The sequence below is a fragment of the Taeniopygia guttata genome, chromosome 1, assembly GCF_048771995.1.
Source record: "Taeniopygia guttata chromosome 1, bTaeGut7.mat, whole genome shotgun sequence".
Lineage (NCBI taxonomy): Eukaryota > Metazoa > Chordata > Aves > Passeriformes > Estrildidae > Taeniopygia > Taeniopygia guttata.
This window is the reverse complement of record NC_133024.1, coordinates 103,971,264-103,987,373: the sequence shown is the minus strand read 5'-3', so window position 1 is coordinate 103,987,373 and position 16,110 is coordinate 103,971,264. Positions and strand designations below refer to the sequence as shown.

General features: G+C 33.4%; 1 protein-coding gene across 4 annotated transcripts in view; it reads right to left on the bottom strand.

Moving 5' to 3' along the window:
- Positions 1–16,110, bottom strand: part of IL1RAPL1 (interleukin 1 receptor accessory protein like 1) — a 676,860-nt gene that overhangs the window by 581,623 nt on the left and 79,127 nt on the right. For all 4 annotated transcript variants that reach the window (XM_072934853.1, XM_072934849.1, XM_072934841.1 and 1 more), the window contains exon 2: positions 9,386–9,491. Coding sequence is in view for 3 of the 4 variants with exons in the window: in XM_072934849.1 (XP_072790950.1) it covers positions 9,386–9,467 (82 nt within the window). In the remaining variant the exon portion in view is untranslated. The remainder of the gene's footprint in view (positions 1–9,385; positions 9,492–16,110) is intronic.

Below are 16,110 nucleotides of genomic sequence, written 5' to 3'. Positions count from 1 at the left end.
AACTAAACATATGATACAAAAATAGTATTTTTTTTTTTTTTGCAGAATATGTGAAGTGCTTGGCACAGCCATCAGAAAGAAAATAATGAACTGACTGGCCTCCATGCTGTTCTGACCCTTGTGAACCCATGAGCTATGCATTTGTCACTTCTAGAAAGGGCAGCTTGACTCCTTCTCATACCTGGCTCAGATTGTTTGATTAGAAAGAGCTCAGAGGTTAACACTATTGTTCCATGTTTTCCTTCTTCTTTTGCTGTGCTGCTCCCCAGTAATGACGTGTGTGAGAGCTCAACAGCATCTCTGTAGGCTCCAGGATCCATAGGAAGGAGCTGAGCCTTCCCTCATAGCACAGATATCTCTACATACATGTACAGGGATCTTGCATTATTCTTCCCTGTCTCTCTGTTTTGGCTTCAGAGTTCATGCTGGGTTATACCACAAATGGCATTCAGTAGAAATTTTGGAATTTAAGACAAGTCGACCTTGTACTTTTTAAAAAAATAGCATTAGCAACAGCTTTGCTGCTGACTGCTCGCTTTTGGTCTGACCAAGGCATGTATGTTGCTGTTATTTTCAAGAGAGTAAAAGCAGCTCCTTTTTGTCAAGGATGAAAAAGAGTCATTTGTGGAAGTGGGCTAATCCACTAAATGAATTTTCAGATCACTTCAATACAGTTGTCTGCTTTGCATCTGTACAACCAACAGTTTCCTGAAATGACTTATGCCTTCAGAGCAAGGTGATGAAATTACAGGAGTACTCACCTCTCAACTAACAAAACTGTTGTGTAATTTACCATTACAGAACTCTGATAATTCTCCTTATAATTGCAAAAAAATGCTTTGAAAAAAAAATTAAAAACACAAATCTTACAAGACCTTGTGTATCTTGCTTTTGAAGTAAAGACCATAACATCTGAAACAAGTCTGGAACAAGTCTGAGCAAGAACATCTGAAGAATTCAGAATTGCAATCTAAAGGACAATCTTTTATTTTCATGCTAAGTTGGTTCCCATATATCTGTGTATATACCACTTATAGAACTTTCTCCCTCCAGCCTTCAGGAAGAGCAAGTCAGGAATATTTTAATAGGACTGATGTAATAAATTTTAATTTCCTTTAAGTATAACAAAAAATTATATTCTAATGGGAAGAATTCATTTTCATGGCTATTATTTTTATATTTTAATAATTTTCACTACTGAGTACACTTAAATAAAAAACAGAAACATATCAGGTAGCCATTACTTGTCCTTGAGGGTTTTTTGCCTTCTTATTTACCACAGTCATTATTCTACATAAAATTGACAGGATAATATTCAAATAAATAAATCTTCTACAACAGTGATTTCTGATCAAAGGTCACTGGCTCTTTCAAATCTTTTAGGCTGTTTACCAACAGATGCCAATCAGTAAAACAATCCCTAATGGTTCCCCAGGGAACACAGGGACTGTGGAAGAAAAGTCATCCTGAGCAGCTACTAAAACTCAATGACCAAACTATGTAAGAATATCTATTGCTGTCCTTTGGCTTCCAGTTTTGTTTTGTCTCCTTTCCTATTATTAGTCATTTCTTAATATATATTGCACACTCTAAAACATTGACCCTTTGCCAAAACACAGACAGTCCTTTCACATACTGTGGTATTATTCACAATCTCCCACAACTCTGTAAAGTATCAGGATGAATACTGGAAACAACAAAAGGTCATATAACTATTTTTAAAATGCCAGCCATCCTATTCATAAATGCTCACAGGACAAGTAACAGTTACAGCTTTCACAGTGTCTCCAAAATAAGTAATATGTCACAAAGGATTTATGCTTGAGATGCAATCATTCCTTACTGCCCAAATCCTCCAATGGAACAGAATTATATTTCTTTCTTTCTTTGCAGTATAGTCTCTCTGCCACCCCTTGGTATACAATCCTCATATTTGCTGTTTATCTTGAATAGCATCCTCAGCTTATCAAAGCAGAGTACAGACCAGTGGAGCCAAGCCATCCCCATGCCCAGCTTCAAAACCATATTCTAAAGGAACCCTCTAACTTCCTGAATATACAGAAATTTACTAAATAAGTTGATTCTTCACTCCTACTTTTTCCCAGTATCTCTTGATTCACAAACAGCAAGTCACGCCTTTTCATCTACCAATAATCAAATGGAGGTTTACCACCATAAACTAGAAAGAAGTTGAGGATCATACCAAAATTGGTGTAAATGGGTTTGTCAGAATTGCTGCAGGATGGGGATATGGATACTTTTGATGTCTAAATAAGGTGCTAAAGGACACTAATTACTCTTCTGACATCCTGGTGCCATGCAGTAATAGCAAGATGCAAAAATTTTCTGTGGGTTATATTAATTATGGAAGGCTTCACAATCCCTTCCAGAATTAGACAGATAGCAGAAGTTCAGGACAAAAAGTACAAGTGTTGAAGAAGGAGGCAGAGCATTACACAGTCTTTGCATCTCTAGATGATCTAGGCTTCCCTCCCAGCAGGCACAAGAAATCATTCATCTCAGCTGACCTCATTACTGTATTTCTTTAGAAGGTTTTTATCATTAAAAGAAATGTGCAAGTACAAAAGCAAGAAACTCCCTTCTCCACTGACATACAACTATATATTGCAGAGCAATTAGAAAAAATCCAAGAAAGTGGATACACTCAGTTAATTAATTCTTCAACTATAAAGAGGAAGTTGTAACATTAAAAATTAAACAGTGATTTCTACTACACATTTAAATGGGCAGGAATAACCATCTTTAAATAAAACAGAACAGGTGCAAAAAGAAAACTAAAACATACTTTATATTTAGGATAAAAACCTGAACAATATTAGTGCTAATAAAATCACTATGGAATTAATTAATAGATTACAATATTAAGAAAGTTGCCTAAGAATAAAACAAGGATTTCTGTTTATCTTTATTGTGTTTTGAACTGCAAAGATTCACTCTCATCTTTTTTTCTCTTCTCCCCCCCAAAAAAAATTCCACAGAGCTTTCCCCATTCAGCCCCACAGCTACAACCATAAATTAGGTTGCATATTTATGTACCAATTCAAAATGACTTTTTTTGAAACAATCCTCATAAGAAGCAAAGTTCACTTTTTAATCAGGTCATGATACAAAAAAAATTCCATTCCCCAATGCCATAAGAAAGGTACACACGTATTTGCTTAGGACTGATATTCACTACACTTTTTCTCCTTGTCACCAAACAGAGAGATAGAAAAAACATTTTCATAGTAATAACAGTAGTCTTGATTGTTCCAGTTTAAAAAGTCATTACTCGTGAAAGTTAATCTTGTACATCAAATAGACACAGACTCTAAATATTATTTCTGGTTTTGCACAACCACACAACAAGTCACAAGTCTCATCAATTAATAATGGGAAATTAACATTCTGTAACGGAGTGAAAACAACAGCTAGGAGCCATTAATATCAATTGACATAAACCCCTATGGTTTACAAGAAGCATATCCTTTATTTATATCCATAATGCTTTGCTCCAAGCTCACAGTACCTGGAGTACAGCAGATGTGAGTGTTCTGCTCATAAATTGTATAAGAAAAAGAACAACAGGTATATTAATTTATTTTTGAACCTTCTTATTACTATTCAGTGCGTACCAGATCCAATATGACATCCATCAACTAATTACCTTTTGAAAAGAAGCCAAAAGGAAAATACTTAGGCAACCAAAACACAAGCAGAATTAAAAACAGAATGGAATTACTGAAAGGGAGATACTAAGAAGAATATGACTATTTATGCAGTACTACACAATTAGGACACCAAATCTCACCTGGAAGGGTAACAAAAAAATAAATTAAGAACACAAATACTCAAATACTGGGTATCAGATCTCTGCTAAGGCTCAGCACTTAATTATGTGCAATTTCTCAAAGTCTTTTTATAAGCTGGATTATATATATACGTTCTATAAAAGAGTGACAGTTCAGTTATTAAGTACAGATAAGTGAAGTCAATTCACAAGCTTCCTAGATGCAAAGCGTTCTCATACTGTCTTGACTTACTTATATTCCTTATTTTTTTTAACTACATTGTTGAGTTCTCATTATGACATTCCTCATTAGGTGTAAAATCTTGGCATGGTTGCTGTTAAGGATAGTATTGCACAGATATATTTGTTTTCCAGTTAAAAAAAAAGTCAAAAAACAGTAACCGTCTTTTTCTTTAGAGACATTATTTTATACACCCGTTATAATTATCTAAAACAAACTTATTATTTCATGAGCAATAAATCGTAAAAAATCATGGATGGCCATAATTTAGAAAAATATAACCTTAAAGAATAACTAGTTGAAACTTTATTATGTATTTCCAGTCTGTTCCTCAGAGTTACACTATTTTTAGAAAAAAAAAATCTGGAGTAATTTTTACCTCATTAAAATTAATATTTTGCTCATACAAAAATAAAATTCAAAAATAGCATATCAGTGTCAAAGTCTTTACTACCTTTTTTTCATAATATTGATCTTTCTTCCAAGTATGACACGAACCACCCATATTGAGTAATAATAGCTAAAGCAAAAAATATTAGACATTAAAAAGAGAAGCAATCTACTGTTACACAACAAAATACATATCTAGACTTTAATCTCATCATAATGATGTGAAGGATCTCATACATATTCCAAAAACCCATCACTAGAAAGATTTTCCTTCCAGTTAAATCATTCCATCGTAGAATAAATGTGATCTAGAAAAGAAAATTTCTATTCACGAAAGCAGAACTGAACAGAATATTAATTAACTCATAATGCAGAATAATCTGTACAAAAGCAGAAAACTAGAGGCAGTAATAGCAACTCTCACCTCTTTGATACAAGGCAGCCAGATTGTTATTAGGCAATCTGAGTGTGAAAAAAGGTAATGCAATAATACTGTCTGAATATATTGATCAGGTCATAATTGTTTTATGTAATGAGATCTCTTTTCATACTTTTTTTTCACATTTTCCCTTTTACCATATTTTTGGGTGGTTGTTTTTTTTTTTTTTTTTTTAATAAAAAAATTCCCAAACCTTTCTTTCTTTTGTCTATTCAGCATCCTTGGAAAAAACCACCAGATGGCAATGCAGTGTTCAAGTATTTCATTTAACATATATCTTATAGGGAAAAAAAGTTTATATGCATCAGCATGAGGCTCTCTTTCCTAACCTACTTCCTCTTTGATGAATATTAAATAATTCATAAGCCAAAACTCTGCTCAGCACAAGTAAGTGATCAAATACCATTCAACCTGTAAAGAAGAGAGTTTTAGAAATCTAAGTTCTATGAATGTAAAAACACATGACTAAAAAAAAAAAACCAACAATTTAGTTCAGACTGTGAAACTGGATAATTTCAGGAAAAATCACTGAAAGGAAAATATTCAGAAATACATTACCATGAAGTTCTCAAAACATTATCAAGGACAGAACTGAATTTCACAAAAAGTAAATCTACACACTTCTTAGACACAGCACACATTTATATGTAGTTTGGTTTCATGCTAGGAAACAGGCATTATCTTCTACATTTTTGAAGTTTAATTCAGTTCCTGTAAAACTCAATTCCTGTAAAACTATGTGCTGAATAAATCAAAATATGTAGACTTTAAGTATTTAATATTCCTTTGCATCATGCAGATCACAGTGATAAGACAGGAACTGTTTCATGAAGGAAGATGCTTTAAGATATTTAAAGTGGTGCAGGAGTCACCTTCCCATTTAGCAAATCTTATCTGAGATCTATAATGTGACAAAATAAAGTTCCTCTTTGCAGTTACTGTTGCAGGCTCTGAAACCTCTATGGTTCAGGGCAACCCCACTGAGGACTTGAAATACCCAGTTAATAACCATGTTGTCCACTGTGAAGTTAGTGGTTGGTACAGGGAAGCTTACAACAAAGAGTCCTTTCTTTCTTTTTTTCTTGAGAAGGCATTACGACCTGCAGGTGTTGTATGGTCAACTCGACAGAAAAGTTAAGGTGTGCTTATAAGTCTTTTGCATACATGGATTAGGAAGAAGTGTCTTGTATCATCTGTATTTAGTACTGGAATTTTTACTACAGCTACTCACCTATCCATTCTCATGTAACAAGCACAGTTATCACATGCTCTTAATGTAAAAGAAATCCAACATAAATTAAAGAGTAACTTGAAACTGTTCAGAACAGTTTGGGTTTTTTTTCCCAGTTAAAATATTAACTGGGGAAAAGAGTCTCTTCTGTCAGATAGAGACAATCATACAAAATCAAGTGTTAAACAGGTAAGTTCAAAAGCTGTGAGCAACCTAATTCAAAGCATGTTTTCTGGCTAATGTAATAAATATTTGATTCACACTGTTCCCTTTATTCCCTATATTATTATATTAATTTGATACATACCACACAGTGGTAGAAAGATTCAAAGACTACCTTGAAGTAATTTAAGTGCTTTGTATAAGGATTGCTCTCATGATCAGAGATCAAATCCAATACAGCAGAACCTAAAATTTCTTCTATTGTAAAGTCTTTTTACCTTCTTTTCAAACAAATAAAACCAAGAATACTATATTGATTCTAATTGTTTCCACATATAGCTAATTACTTGATATAACTTCAGTCCTGAAAGCCAATAGATAGCCAGAATTGCAATGGATTTTTAGAAAATGACTTTCTGAAGTTCTTGAAAAATCAGAGAAGTTGTTGGAAATGTATCTCCACCAGATTGACAAACTCATTATTTTATTAATCACTATCTTTTTAGCAGCGCTGATAAATAAACATAGAAAAGAGGTCAAGTACTCTGACTGTATTGACATATTTTCAAGGACAGATCTCTTTTTAGTATTAAATAATGAATATAAAATAAACACAAAGTACATTATTCTATATATTTAATAAATATATTAAAATATCTAATATATATGGAAATATATACATTGAATAGATAAATAAATAAATAAAGACTACAAGTTCAGTAGTTTTAAGTTTGGTCATCAGAAACAGGTTCAACAAAAGTGAATTAGAAGGAATAAATCCCAATTAGAACAACCATTTAGCATACTGATGTCAGCTTCTTTAAATTTATTATATTCCTGTAATTTATAACAGAGAAGGACACAAAGAAAAGCAGTACATCTCAAAAAGGTGGCTACTGCATCTCCATATTTATAAGAACTTGCAAGTATAAAATATTAGTTTTGAATTTTTTTCTTTGCTTTCATGGTGATATTTCAAGGACAAAATGCACTCACAAGTGGAACTGACTGAAGAGATTTAAACCATTCCTTCACCATGCTCTGCCTCTGGCTAACATGTTCACATAAAACTCAAGTTCTACTTTCCAAGCTGTTTTTTTTCCCTTGCTTCCAATTATGCATTGCACTTATATTAGGAAACTATTTATATTTTCACAGTACACATAAGTCAATCTTATTTTGTTAAAACTTCTGTTAAATAAGGTTTTCCTTGTAGAAACACTTCAGGATTGCAAAAATTGTACCTCCCACCCAAGGGGGGTAAAAAAACTAAACCAAGCCAAACCAAATCAAACCAAACAACAACAAAAGCAAACCAAGAACCGTCACACACTACTGCATTCCACCTAGCACTGAAGTTCTTCAAACCTTAAATCACAAAGCAGCACGGCCAAAGGCAGAAGGATCTGAGATTTCAGTAAATTAGAGATTTTTTCCTTTGCACACACAGTGTACACACAAACTGCCCCCTCGGTGATACATCTAATTGAAGATTTACAGAGGAGAAGCATGCAAAAACCTCAAGATCCCATGGTACAGTAAGGTATGATGCAAAGATTTCCATTATCATTTTTGCTTTTTATTCCAGCATCAGGATGAGAACAAATTCTATATGTATTGAATATTTTTGTATGTTTTTTCTTTTGCTGGACAGCAAAATTGCATTACTTTCCCAAAAATAAATTTCATTGTATATTTACCATTTTTACCTTGCATTGATTAATCAGATGAAGAGGATACAGGCAAAAAGTTATGAAATAAAATGGAAAGACAACTCAAGTTATCAGTGTCACTTTCAAGTAACATGTGACAGCTGAACTTTTTTTAGTTCCTTAAAAAAGGATGTCTTTGTAAAATTTACTTTAAGATCAGTAATATTTTTACTGTATTTGAATTAAGGGGCCTTGGCTTCAAGCTGAAAAGCATTAAATCTTAATCAAGTAGGAAAATCTTAGCCAGACATTTTCAAAGGGTATCTACATTATCTATCAAGGCTACATCAGCCTATAAACACATCAACTTATCACCAGATCCTTTGCTCTGCACACAGTCTGTGTATTTCAGTTTTCTTGAGTTTAAATAACCCCAAATATACTTTATTCTCAAGTTTTTGTTAAGGAATACTTTACTTTGTAGTAGTACTCTGCGTTTGCCTTCCCTACACCAACATTTCCAACTACTAAAATATTGGCAACATAATCTGTTTCATTCTGTTGTTACAAATATAATCCATGGAAAATGCAAGGTATAATTTAAGATGTTGCCAAAAATGTATAAAGAGCTGTGTTCTCCCCAAGCACCCATTTACAACTACTACAAACCAGAATACAAAAATAAATGAGACAGACTTCTGGAACAGCACAACAAAAGCTACCTAAAACACTCCGATGCCAAAAGGAAACTTACAATTTACAACAAACCAAATTAACTAATTCAGTCAACATGGGATTAAGACTTTCATTAACCCACCAACAAGAAATTAAGGCTTTTGTTAAGGACTTAGTTTTCTTTAGTGCAGTACAGCAAGATAGGTTGCAGAAGTAGAATCCTATTTTTTTCGTTACCCAGCAAAGCCAAAGAAAGTAAAATCAGAATTTCAGGGTGACACAGAAAAAATGAATCCAAAACTACCCAACTGTCTGAATACCGACTATTTTTCTTTGCTGAATTAAACTCTTCAACCATGTATTCTATCCTTTTCAAAAACACATTTTTCTGTTCACTTTCCATGGCTATTAAATATAATGTGTTTGCTCTATTTGTTGTTGCTTAAACCCAAACTCTATAATCTTAATTTCTCAAAGTATGTAGTGAAACAGATAAATCCAGTAACCCAACAACACTGACTGCAATGTAGTCTTTTAAGTAAGTTTAAAAGTTCTGGGAATAACTTTCCTTCAGCAGGTGAAAAGTTATATTCATTTCACATCTGATTTTTTTTTTTTTTTCATTAAGTCCACAGAAAACAACAATCTAAAAATACATAGAAGCTGCCAACTCTTCTTGCTGCAGAATTTGAAATGTACTTAACTGTATTACAAACCACCATAACAACATCCTGGTGTATACTTGCAAACTTTACGCACTCCTTTCCAAGCCACAATGTAACCACAGAGATAAAGATTTACTTGCCTGATCCCCTTTTGGTTACAACCTTCAAGCTCTGAGTCAGAGTAGCATACAAGAGAATCAAGTTGGGAATAGGAGCTTTCATCTTCTGTCTTTCCGTGGCTGCTTCCTGGAGTACCAAAAAATAGAAAGAAACACTGGTTGTACATTGGTGCTGAAACAACCTTGAAGTAAATAATCATTATACTGACATTGTGGAAAAGCTAAATACAGTTTTTGTGAGGAATTTAAAGCACTAAATATGTTTATCTTTCTTTTAAAAAGTATGCCAACCAAAATAATTTAAAAACAAACGCATGCAGACACTACATTTAACCCTGGAGATTAGGCTACAACTTTGTCTACACATTGAAAATTCATGGGGTCTCTACTAAAACTTTATAACTTTAAAACATCTATTTATTTCTTTTTATCATACAATCTTTTCCACCCACCAACATGAAAAAGAACATAATGCCTTTCTTCATTAGTTTTACTCTTATTTATTAATACCACAAATTGAACAGAAGATTCACAATAAAATTAACATTTGATTTAAATAAAATCTGATCATCTTCTTGGGAATAGAGAAAAGCACATCACAGTAAACAGCAGAGACACTTGTAACTTCCTTCTAGGTGAGCAAGTTCCCATGCAAGTTCAAACTAACATATTCACAGCACTAAATCACAAGTGAATGTTACTTAGAATGGAGATAAGCAGAGCACAGACTGTGCTTTAGCCTTCACCTCCAACATGTGAATAAAAGATTTGTATTTCTATTTAGTTACTCTGGGTATTAAGTGGTATGAGCTGCTGGTGAAAGCAGGGACTCAACATCTTGTTAATCTTGTTAATTCCTCATTTATATAAGGAAATAAGGGTGTCATCTATCCATGATGATTATCAACTTTCTTCAGGATAGGTTGATAGAGCTCATATCTCATATTTCAGTTGGAAGAGGAAAGGAGGACAAATCTGCCTCTTCAAGCTAGACAGCAGCCTATCTGTGCTATCTATATTAATTAGAACAGCTTACATAAAAATGCTCTTGTCTAATGGGAATGAGAAAGGGCTGAGATCAATGGTTCTTTAATATTAAAACTAAGACCCAGACTAAACCAGTGTGGTTTTGATATTCACCTCCATTAATCATAGCACTGGACAGCAACTGAAAAAATTCTCAGAAGGTGCCACATAGTACAAGTTTTGATTTCTAAAGAGACCGTGAATCTTTTGCATTTTCATTGATAATCAGGTTACTGAGTACCCAAGATATCTTTTGAAAGCAATATATTAAAACATCCTCATCTTAGAAGAGAACAGGTTAGAAATAAGAAACAGGAGGCGTATAAAAAGGACTTATAGGAAGAATTTCTTAAAAATTATGACTTTATATATAATCCATATTAAAGCCTTACATTTCATGACATTTCAGAACCAAGCACAAATCTGTTACATTCATCACTATGCATTTAATAAAGATGAGGGAGTGAAATAATATATTTTGACAACAGTTTGTAATATCTAATTTTTTATAACAATATTTGTACTCACAGAGAAATACTCAAGCATTTGTTCATTCATGGACTTTGACTTCAGCATTCCAGCATCACAGTGAAAGAGTAACTTGCCTACATTCACATGCTACCACAGAAAATTTAGGCAATTTCGAAATTAAATATGAAGTATGGGATTGCTAGGAGGTAAATTATGTGTAATGCTAACATTTTTAGTAAAGTTTAAAATTTAACAAAGTAGCATGACCACTGGCAGTTATAAATAATACAGATCTTAAGAAATTTAGAAGCTAGCAATAAAGGTTAATTTTCCAGGGGCCCAGTGAGTAGATACCACAATGTGTTATGCCACATTTTACTGCAGACCTTAGTCAAGCTTTCTGAAATACAAATCTCATTTCTCAGTCACTGCACTAACTGATGCCACAGGAAATCCTGAGGCTGATATCTTCAGCCTCCAGGGAACTAGCAAGAGTCAGCTCCTTGCGCTGTGTGAGCCTAATAAATATTGACCAAAGAACCACAGGCTCTTACTACGCAATTACAAATCCAGTAAATAGGTTCAGACTGTGAAAGCATATCCAAACACATCCTTTTTGACCACACATCAAAAGATAATATTGCTGATCACTGTGAATAAATGCAGATATATACATATATTTGCATATGTATGTGTATGCATGTATTTATTTGTATTTATAGATATTTGTGTAGGGAAACTGTGGAGTAGCTATAAAGATTGATTCTTTCAAATCAAGCCTCAGTAAATGCAATAATATCAATAAGAAATGGTTCAGTAAATGAAAATCTTCTTTTGGTCCATGCATATATCACTAATTTAAGTTGTCAAGTCAACAAGGGGAACCATTATTTTAATAATATAGCAGGAATTGCATTTGAAACATATCACCATGGAAGACATTCTCATGTGCATTTATTCTCAGAGATTCAGGTCTAACTTAAAGGCATAAGCTTAACTGGCTGCTGCCTACATGACTTGTGATAAATCCCTAGAAAGTAAAGTCTGCTGCTGTCTTTGGAAATACCAGAAAGAACTTACTGCTAAAGGCAAAAAAGAAGGGAGGGATGGCTCTCAACAGCAGCCACTGGCTCCTTACAGCAATATAAGCAACAAATCATATCTTACATAGGCTCTCCCCAGAGCCTTCCAACCCTTCTCTTCTGTTTACTCTCCTTTGTGAAGGAGAACTATTTCTGATCTTCTCTACTTTTTAAAAGCCAAATGCCCAACCAATAAAAATGCAAAGAAGTAAAGATCATTTTACTGGAGCTGGTGCCTCACAGCTCTGGAAGTTGTCTGGGCGGTTGGGAAATCCACCTCAGATTATTAATATGAGTGATTCAAAACAGATATTTAACATCTCTTGTCCCTTGTTCCGGGTGAATGCCTCAGCAATTGACTATTCTAGAAAATGTCACCCTTGTGAAATTGGTTGTGAAAACAAAATAAGCAAGTCAGAAGAAAATATAAAAGGAACATCCCAAGGGGAATCTCACAACAAGTTAACAAAGTCAACAGAAAATGCCTTCACTGCTGCAACGAGTATGCCCGAGGCCTAGACACTGTAACATATTCAGGTAGCTTTTAAACTAGAAAACAAATAAAAGGCATAATTCTGAGAAGTCAAATTCTTAACACTAAGTGGAGTGCGATATCTCATGCATTGGAAATAGCCTTCTTTCAGCAATGAATTTTTTAAGGAAGAGACTATTTTACTAGTTGCTTAGTCAGAATATATTTCTTTTTTAAAATAACATTAAGAAATTCTGATTTTAACAAGCAGAACAAGTATGTTGTTCCTTTAAGCAATAATTAGATAGACAGTTTACATATACATCTACCAAAGTCATTTTTATGGCTGTTCTTTTTTCTGATTTTCAGTTACTTCCACTAAAAAGCCAAGACAATGTATGGTAGTTATAAACATATTTTCTGTTTTTTAAGCTGAATCTATTTTAACATGTTTTACGTATCCTTGAGGTATAAGACTACTATACTCCAAGGGTGAATAGTAAACTAAGTCTTTTAGAACCAGATTTTTGGCTGCTTTTTCTTTATAAAATACCAAAGATGAATTGTTTTTTCATCTTTAAGCAGTATTAACAACTCAAAATTTTCAGTAGTGGCTTGTTTGTTTGTGTGAACCAAAGCACTGAAAAAATGTTAAACATTTCTGCAGAAATATATTGCACACAAATTTTAACTGGGCATATGAATAACTTTTTAAAAAATTCTTCTGAAGAAGGTGTCACTGCTTGACACCAAAATGCCGTAGCATAGCATTTACATCAGAAAGTATCTCATTTTCCAGTTGAGACAGAAGTAGAAATACAGCTGTATATCAAAACTAACACTCTGGGGAAATGACAAGAATGCTTTTTCTCTTCAATTGTCATAAATACTCACTGTGAGGAAAATGCATACACATAGACACATGATTTCCAAAACAGCTCAGCAGATATTAAATTAACTTACAATACATTATATTATAGTAAGGTAGTTCCTGATAAAGCAGGAAAGTAAAAAAGAAAATTTTGATTTCCTTATTGTACTTATTATGGGCCTTTCCCAATACTTGAATCAAACTTAACTGAAGTAAGAAATTTTCCATGGGCTCGGTCCCTTAGGGGGACTTTAGGGAACGATTCTCAGTTAGCCTATAACTGCTAGCTGATGTCTGTTGACTAATTATTTGAAAATCATTTTTCTTTTCATACTGCTATTCTAACTTTGAAGAATGTTTTTTTTATACATTTTAAAAACTGCTGCTCATTTAAAAATGATCTTTCTCCATCATATGCCCTTCAAAGAAAAAGAAAAAAGCAAAAGAATATTGCAACATCCTCTGAAATCTGCAAGATGTTTCGTGACTGTTCTGCAGTAATGACAAAAATGCCTGTTCAGTATTATTCTCTTTTTATGTGGTAGTTCTTTAAAAATCCCTGAATAGGATGACATTAGATCTCACAAGGTGTAAAGGAGTTTGGTATGTCCAGAACACAATTCAAAATCTTGGGAAAAAGAAAAAAAGCTTTAAATTCCTAAAATGCAAGGGAAAACTAAAATAGAAACAATCTGATTTTATAAATGTGTCAATTCATTGTCATGAGCTGATCTAGAACAGTAAGACAATCCTAACAATTCTTAAAATGGTAAGTAAAAGAAAATTTACCAGTTTCAAATACAAAACTCCATTAAATTAGTCCTTTCCAGACTCCCAGTAAACAAAAGGATTCAGCAATCAAATTATGAAGAACTCATGAAAAAACAGGCAAAAGCAACAGGAAGCCAATAAGCTACTGCATTTGCTTTCCAAATCATCCCTGCTCCTCCATGCTAAGCAAGCAGCTTTCCTAAGTTCAAACATGTTGTGGTTCATGACAAAAAAAAAAAAAAAAAAAAAAAAAAAAAAAAAAAAAAAAAGGAAAGAAGAGGGTGGAAGGAATGGTGACAGTATTTTAAACTGAGGTAACCAAAAGCCAATATGCCACCTGTCCTGCAGGCCACATAGTGAATAGGAACTTGGTGGAGCCATTGGAGAGGTTTCCAACAGAAATAGGTTTTCCTATTAAACCTGGTACTCATTATTGCCTTCCTTTAAAGATACTTTTTATTGACTCTATCCATAATACAAGGTAAAGTAAAGAAGGCAATCTATCTGGAGAAACTTAAGATTATTCCATGTATTTCTGTATATGAAAATATAATCTACTTTTCCCAAAAGTTTCCATTAAGCAACATGAATCACTAAAACATATAAAAGAATTTTAAATTATTCTACAATGAAAAAGAATCCTGATATGGGCTGAATATTTATTTTCTTAGTCTTATGTAAAAAAGTAATGTCAACAATAGTATTTGAATGGAACATGGACTAGAAACATTCATATTTTGCATACTGTTTAGATTGCTTAATGCGTTTCTAAATATTTCATTAAGTGGCTTTTTTTTTGTACTATGTAAAGAACAAGATTTCTGGATTGTGCTTTTTCTATTCTGAGACACATAAATTGTAGCAGATTGCAGATAGTTGAAATTTAACATGTCATTTGCTTGAGGAACCTCTTTTGAAGAAACAGTTGGACATCTTGTCCTTCTGAACCACAGACTGAAATACTCACATAGCTGAAAACAATCCAACACATATTTTGGGAAACTGCAGGGGATAAGAAGGGGAAATACAGATTCAGCAAAGACATACAAAAGGGTATATAAGACATACAAGATCATCTCTTGCCAATGGTCTCATAGGACCTTGTGGGATCCAGGTCAGCAGGGTACCCTTGACAGTCCCAGATAATTCACCAATTATCAGTCAGTCAGAAGTACTGATGCAAATAGAGCAGGAAAGAAAATCCTTGGATAGCGAGGCAATGAGATATTTACCATCAGGATAAGGGAACAAAGGATGGAGAAAAGTCTCTGTTCATTTCTAGGAGCCTTTACTTAAGATAAAAAATACATCAGCCTAAGTTTAAAACAATCTTGTATTATTATTAGAAGTAGATAGTACCCCCTCTTAATAATTCACAACTCATGATCAAAAAGAAATAAGAATCTGAAACTAAGGAAAGGTTTTTTTCAACAAAAAATGTAACCAAAAGGGACTAACATACTTGATGTTTCCAGCATACCAAGTAGGATACATAAGAAATGTGTTCTCATTGTGCAAATTAGGACAATGGATTAATGAAAATTTTGAAACCTTAATTTCTCTTTCTGGACAGCAAACAAAAAACATTTTAGAAACCTTACAGCAAACTTACAGGCAATAATCAGAAAGTTTAGCTCAACATCAATGTTTAAACAAAGATAGAAGATGATTGTTGTGTTACTTAACATCTAAAGGGAGATATAGAAGATAATAAATAAAACAGTTATCCCTTTTTATAGTCAGATAAAGAGGAAAAGTTCAACGATATCAGTGTGATTTTGAAATGCTGCCCTTCCACATAAAGAAAAAGGCCTTTCTTTCAAATCTGTGTGCATTGGTGACCATCACTCAACTTATAGCATGATTTTGGGATGCAAGACACCTAACACCACTTATCTGCTCTTGTGTTGGTTCCTTGACCACTCTGTATCTTTGCTTTTAAAGGGTTAGCAGCCTTGCTCTTGAATCAAGATGAAATTCCACCTTTGCCTAAACTGACAAGGTTTTAATACTGCAAGTATAATTTTGTTGGATAATTATGCATGTATTTTCA